The sequence below is a fragment of the Rhamphochromis sp. 'chilingali' genome (genome assembly GCF_963969265.1).
Source record: "Rhamphochromis sp. 'chilingali' genome assembly, chromosome: 13".
NCBI classification, from domain to species: domain Eukaryota; kingdom Metazoa; phylum Chordata; class Actinopteri; order Cichliformes; family Cichlidae; genus Rhamphochromis; species Rhamphochromis sp. 'chilingali'.
This window is the reverse complement of record NC_137940.1, coordinates 35,086,724-35,093,823: the sequence shown is the minus strand read 5'-3', so window position 1 is coordinate 35,093,823 and position 7,100 is coordinate 35,086,724. Positions and strand designations below refer to the sequence as shown.

Here is a 7,100-nt window from a genome sequence, read left to right as displayed (position 1 = left end):
ATTCACAAACACTTAGATACACTGGTTTAACAATTATAAGAAATATGTGTTAATATAATTAAAACAAAAAAAGTGGATTTATAACTTCTTCTATTTGACATGAAATCTGGTTATCAGTTGGGACAAGAGAAAAAGGGCATTTTGGGGGGTTCTCAGGAGCTATTTTGTATTTTAAATGTTATTTGAGAGCTACTTTTTCAACAATTGTGTTTACACTTTGTCTCAGGACAACTGTAATTTACACACACAAACAAAGAAACGAAATGAAAAACAGCCTTATACACTGCCTGTGCACAGACCCTGAGCATGAAATGTGAATGTCCCCCATAAGTGACATTGGAGTATTTTTTAAAATAGTTACTCAATACAAATTAATGTAAAAAATGTCCAGTGTTCTCCAAACAATTTTCATTTCTGATGGAATATTCTGATTTTATGGGCCCCGGCTGCCCAGAAAAATCCTGGAAGCACCCCTGCTCGCTTTTCTTTTGAAGGACATGTTCAGGTTATTAATCTGCACTGACAGGAGAACTACTGACAAATATATTTTTGTGACTTTTAGTTCTCTGCAAACATCCTTATTTGGCTTTTACTGTAAAACACGCGAGCTCTAACACACACGCACGATTTGCCGCGCATATCTCAAAGAATTGCTTTTTCCATGACGCAATTTCTCTTTTCATGTAAAAGGAGGAGGGGAACTTCTTAGGGACGTTCCCCCCTTCCACTTTAGTATGGGGGTAACAGAACGGTACGTGACCGGAGTGCTAATGGGATCAGGGATGAGGACTACTTCACCAGAGGTTAGTTTATGGTAATCCGTTGAAATTGTGGGTGCTGACAGCTGGATTAGTGCGCATACACGTGCGTGGAGTGTATCTAATGATTGATTTACTTTGATTTGATTTGTGATTTAAGTTAGATAAACACCCGAGTCAAAGATATTTAACTAAGAATTGAAAAATAGTTAATTGCTGGAAGATCTTTGCGCATTTACAGTACGCAGCCAGGCGCTGATTGAGTGTCTTGTGCTGGGAGAGGCTATAAATATTGTATTCACGCTTTGCTTCAGCTTAGCAGACAATGGCTGATGGTGTGCGTGTACAGCATGCAGTGCTGTGATCCAGGCCGCTGCCAAAACGTCTGTGGGACCCAAAAAAGAAAAAGCACTTTGCATCCCACCCCCAGCTTTTCTCCGGCCAGCGCTCATTCACTATGATGCGCGCCTAGTTGAAGGAAGCTCTCCACACCCGGTTCCCCCTGCACGCCTAAAACTTTCTAATGAAATCCCCCAAAACTTTTTGACAAATAATATTTTTTTTCCTCTGGGGGCCAATAGGGTTTTCGACTTATTAATCCGTGTTTTTTTAATTGAAAAGAGAACTTCAGGTATGTCCGACTTTTCATTCATCGATAGAGCACAGATTGTGTATTTCAGATAGCTTGGCTTTGAATTGAAAAGTAATTTAATGGACACCGTGGATTGTGGTTGGTTTAACTGGCACCTTTTCTTTCTGCGAAGAATATGGAGCCCAGTTCCACAGAGGGAGGAGCTGAGGAGAAGCTTGTTAGAAGTCTTGTGAGTGCTGAGATTATTTTATTCTTTTTTTCCCTCTGGCTCATGAGCGTTTTTGATGAACCTCAAAGTTATCAACCCCGCTCCCATCCTCCCGTAGCAGCAGATTCTTATAAAGGCCTCTCTCTCGCAAATGATGTGTCCCGTGGCTCCTCTGGGATCTGTGTGTCCTGGCCTCTGGATGCTGAGACTCAGTAACAGCTGGCTGTCAGAGTGACCCTCCAGTTCTGCTGTCTGCAGCTGCTGCTCCAAGCAGGAGGGTCCACTCAGAGGAGGTCAGCTCTCCCAACGAGTGCCACAAGGTCACCAGCGGGTTTATAATTTGCAGAAACGGAGGACAGGACCATCAGTTCATTAATATGCAGAGCGCTGTCTGGCAGTTTATGTTATCGGTCATACTCAGATCAGGAGGCATGCCATTTTTTTCCTGCAGTAATTTGAAAAGCAAATAGGTTTCACTGTAGAACTCAGCAGTTTAGAATATGTGTGGTGAGGGCTTTTTCTCTTCTTCTTTCCACCAGCCTCACAAAGTGATACTCAAGCATGGCCAAGAGCTGGAGGAAGAGCAGGAGGAGCTGGCCGAGCATCAGCCTCTAGAGCAGGAAGACCTCAACTTTGAGAGATGGAAGCGCAGGCCGATTCCCAAGAGGACGCTCCACCAGAAAATAGACGACCTGAAGACATACCTGTGGAATGCAGAGACCAACGAATTCATGGGTCGCTCTGGGAAGAGCTGGAGTGAGTTGATGAAGAAAGAAAAATTCTCTGCTGTTGGGTTATGGGGAAGGGACATTTTGTATCATATATTTTTTAGTGCATATGACCATAACAACACTTTTAATGTTGAGTGCAACACAGTTAATCATCCTAAATAACATGCAAATGTGATGGTTCAGTGTGTGTGTGTTTTTTAAGATGCACTCAGCGATAGTTTTAGGGTGAGAAATGTCTTTCCAGTCCAGTGACTGAGCTCACTGTGCTGCGAGTGTGTGTGTGTGTGTCCTCATGCTCAATGTTTACATAGGTGCATGGATGATTCAGAGTGTCCCGACAAAAACAGACTGCCTGGGGACGATTCCCCAGCGGGACGCACTGTTCAAGGCCTCACATTGGCCAGGAAACACATTCCTCTACATCTTACCATGCTCTCCACAGCCTCTTTCCCAAAGCCTTGGTGACCTCATTGCTGAACTTAACATGCTTGTGGCCTCTCAGTTGCAGTAAAACACGTAGAGGTGTTCATGTTCTTTTCCCCCGCCCTGTAAATCTAACTGCCAAATCGAGCTTTGGGCGCTGGAGAACTTTTTTGGCATGAGCGACACACTGGACGAGTTTGTTGAGTCAATGGTGATGGAGCAACCTCTTGGTATAACCAGGGTAGTTGCTATGTGATGCTGTTGAGCCCCCTCTCTTTTCACACAATGGCAAACACGATCCAACTGTGTGCAGAAAGAACTTCTAAGGAAAGTGTGTGTTACTTGCATAAGCTGCAATGCCGGATCCCCGGGCCACATAACCAGTGTGTGTGCACACTTGTGGAAGAGTGGGGCCCATGTGTCTGCTGAAGAAAGACCCCGAGTTGAAGTCTGTGCTGCGTGTCCTGTGAGACGAGTGTGTAAGAGGGGACACAATACCAGAGTGGGGTGATTGGGGTTCCTTGGAGCTGGCTGTGCCTCTATGGCTGCAAAAGGACCTTCACTACGATGGCAACCGGAGGTTCACTGTGTTCCTGAGTGAAAGGACAGCTGGGAGAATTCTCACTGAGCTCAAACAGAAAGGCCTTTGTGGCTCAGGGGATGCAACGCTGGCTACAGCTAGTCCCCTGTGAAATTGCCCACACAGCAAAAGCCATTTTATTTAGGACACGTTTAGCTTGATTAGTAGCTAATGGACTGTTAATTGAAAATTGCAGACCAGTGCTATTTCTCAGGATTTCTTTGGCACAAGGTCCGTGCTTTAGCTAAGTATGGGTTTCATACCAAAGCCAGTGGAGTTATTCGCAAATGCAGACACGAGGGGACCACAGTGCTTTTTTTATTCCTAAACAAATTAGTGACCGTCCTGATCAAGGACAGTAGCTGGAGTCCAGACAGACCAAATGGTTTGCCTGAGCAAAGTGGGAATTGTTCATGGTTCGTTATTCCCCTTCACTCAGATCAGATGTAATTTATCAGGAGCTGTGTTGTCTGTTATGTAATCCACATTTGTGCAAGTACTCCCTAATGCCTCTTTTTATTTTTTTCCTTCACTCTCACCATTCAGGCCTCATCCTACTCTTCTATGCTGCACTTTATTTGTTTCTTGCAGCCATGTTTGGCGGCTGTTTGTTTTGCCTCATGTGGTCTATTAGTCCCTACCACCCCACCTTCAACGATAGAGTGATGCCACCAGGTAACTATAACTCCAAACTCAAACCACCTCCTCTGTTCTCTGTCCCTCTAGCTGTCCTTCTGTCTGTTGCTTCTCCCTGAATCTCAGCACAGTTGACTGTCTCTGCGTCTCCACTGGCAGGTATGACGATGGCCCCGCACCTAGAAGGCCATGAGATTGCTTTTAACGCATCTGATCGCAAATCCTGGAGGAAGTACGCCAGGTCTATGGAGGAATATCTAAGACGTGAGTGATGCGATCGAGGTGGGGTGGTCAAAGCTGGGAGGTCTGACAAGGTTGTTGAGTTTGTTTAAAATGAAGAGACATGGAATGGGTTAATCCTCATCTTCACTGCCTTTGTCCCTCTTTTTTCTATTTGGTCCTTGCAGGGCATGCTGGGAAGGGAAGCCTCTTTGTGGGCAGAGGGTTGCTATTCAGTCCTGGGTGTTTTTTTTTTCACAATCATCTTTTGTCAGGCTTTCTTAATCAGAGGCCTGCGCCTGGCAGGGCACTGCAAAGGTTTATTTATGCCCTCCTCTCTCTCTCATTCTCCCTCCCCCTTTCTCTCTGCTCTGTACTTTCAGCGTATAACGATGCTGCTCAGCAGAGGAAGAATATTCCCTGTGATAAGGAGACATACTTCATGCAGGACGACTTGGACGAGGCTGCAGAGCGGAAAGCGTGTCAGTTTAAACGGTCCTGGTTGGGGCAGTGTTCAGGGCTGCAGGACGCCAACTTTGGCTATTCTCAGGGAATGCCATGCATCCTCCTTCGAATGAACCGGGTAAAAAAAGATGGATTTTAAAATATCAAAAATCCAGATTACTGTACTGTGAATCAATTTTACTATCAATTTACTGTGTGAGTGACATCTTGTGGTCATTCTAGGTAAGACAGAGAGAAAGCCTTTTGTCATTGGGTGCTTATTTCATGCCTAATTAGAAACATTTTTGAATGTTTTCACATATTTATTTGTGATTTTTCTTGCAAACAGAAACAGTCGGTGCCCCACAAAGAGGGCAAAGGAAACTCACCATCAGCTGTGCCTTAAAAAAAAATCTACTTATCTAATTCAGTTTGGGACAAAGATGATACATAGCGTGTGCATGCAAACAATGCAGGATGGAAAAACTACAAGAGAGAAAATGAGGCTTTGGCATATTAAAAAAAATGGAATATTTCACTTTTAAATGTAAAGACATTGTCAGATGAATCCACAAAGGTGCATCTTTACATTTGTGCTTACAGAGTGAGACATTTTCCCTCTTACTCTTGTTCTTCTTTAATAGATCCTCGGTTACTTACCTGGTCAGGGGAAACCGATAAATGTGACCTGTGGCGTTAAGGTAAAGTTTTTCTTTCTTGATTCTTTGACTCATGACTGAAAGTGTATAAAAATAAGTAAGTCTGTAAAATAGACTTACTATTTTAAGTTTCTCTCTCAGAAAGGACCACCAGAAGTCTTGGGAAAAATTGAGTTTTTTCCCAAAAGCATTTTTGAAAACAAGTATTATCCATACTACGGGAAGCTGAGACATGTGAGTGAAAGTTTCATGATTGTCGGGGAACTGCTGCAGCAGCAGTCGAATTTAAAACACCCGTCGGGTCTTAATCTTCTGTCTCTCGTCTCTCAGGTAAACTACTCTTCACCAGTCGTGGCTGTACGTTTTACGGGCGTGCAGCAAGGCGCTAACATCCAAGTACAATGCAAACTGAACGGAAAGGGCATCATTAACGATTCTCCCACTGACCGCTACCTGGGCAGCGTGACCTTCTCCTTGGAGGTCGGAGCGTAAGGCGAAGGTGTCGCAGGACGCTCACAAGACGAGGCAGGAAAACATTCACGAGACAAGATTTATACTGAACCGTTATTTTCCATGAGATATGTAATTTGCCCCTGTCCTCGTCTTTCACTTAAATATCTTCTGCTGTGAAACAAAATCCTCAAGAAGTAGGTATTTACTCGTGTTTTTTGTTGTTTCTTTGTACCACGAGTGTGCTACTGGCACCTGCACCCACAACAAACAGTGCTGAGCACAGGAACGAGTGCCTAGAGCGAGTTATTCCTGTTCGATTCCTGATATTTTGTAATGATTAGTGAGATTAACCGCACTAAATTACACTCTGCCCATTAGTTAGAGTTTCTGGCTATGCAAATCCAATTATGAATTAAACATTAATAGGGAACTAGAGTTCTTTCAGGTTAGATCGTACGTTTTTGTGCACATTTTTGTGCGACCAAGTGTACTAATTTGTTTTGCATTATATTTTTCAAACATGTATATTGTAAGAATTCAAAGAACTATCATGCAAACACTGAAAGCAGGACTTGTACTGTACTTACACAGTAAAAAAAAAAAAAGACATAATAAATGCAAATACATGATTACTATATTTTTGTTGAATAGAGCAGTATTATACATTTATGATAAAGTATCACTTCTTCTTTTGTAAAAAATATTCGCTTTGGAAAATGAAATACTATACATGACTGATCAATAAAGAGACGCACTGTGCTGTGAAATAGTTTGTCAAAGGTCTGCACCGTTTTAATTATGCTATAACTATTTTGTGATAGTATTAATCATGCCTGAACTGTGCTACTAAACTTGGTATCAGTGTTGTATTTATTCCTATTATAGCTCTTACAATAAATACAGTGTTCTGGTATGTACTGCAAGTTTTCTTCCACATCACTAACAGCCTGCACAGACTCTGACATGTTGCTACAACATCTAAATTGATTTACTGCAGAAGTCTCATATTTTTAAAGAATGTCGTATTATACAGAGGCAGCTGCTATAAAACAAGGTTATAAAGTAAACACTTAATGCTTCCCTAAGAAGTAAGATGCTGCTGCTCAAATGTAAAATGCACTTGATTAACCACAAACCAAGCAAGAAAGACAGCAGCAGTGATCTTAGAGAAGTAATTATTGCTGCCCATCAGTTTGGGAAGCGTTTCTAAACAACTTTAAATCCATCATTCTAGAGTGAGACTGATTACGTACATTCAAATTTCCAGTACCAACTTTATTGGCATCTCAACAGCTGTGTTTTATGCTGGTGTCGAACAAAGAGGCCAATCAACACGCTTACCATCCACTGGAGGGTAAGTGTAAGGAATCGGTTCTCAGACTTTTTGAATCGTTAAC

General features: G+C 42.6%; 1 protein-coding gene across 3 annotated transcripts; it reads left to right on the top strand.

The window, feature by feature from the left end:
- Positions 1 to 733: 733 nt before the first annotated feature.
- Positions 734 to 6,616, top strand: atp1b4 (ATPase Na+/K+ transporting subunit beta 4). 3 transcript variants are annotated; one of them, XM_080901403.1, is made up of 9 exons: positions 756 to 803; positions 1,523 to 1,579; positions 2,098 to 2,314; positions 3,839 to 3,967; positions 4,088 to 4,192; positions 4,531 to 4,730; positions 5,236 to 5,292; positions 5,392 to 5,484; positions 5,581 to 6,616. In XM_080901403.1, exons 1-9 carry the CDS (start codon positions 771 to 773, stop codon positions 5,740 to 5,742), a joined length of 1,053 nt encoding a protein of 350 aa, XP_080757529.1. In that variant the 5' UTR covers positions 756 to 770; the 3' UTR covers positions 5,743 to 6,616. The 3 variants fall into 3 exon arrangements, with proteins under 3 accessions (XP_080757530.1, XP_080757529.1, XP_080757531.1); XM_080901405.1 differs by lacking the exon at positions 756 to 803 and adding an exon at positions 1,227 to 1,389; XM_080901404.1 differs by lacking the exon at positions 1,523 to 1,579 and having other exon boundaries at positions 734 to 803.
- Positions 6,617 to 7,100: the final 484 nt, after the last annotated feature.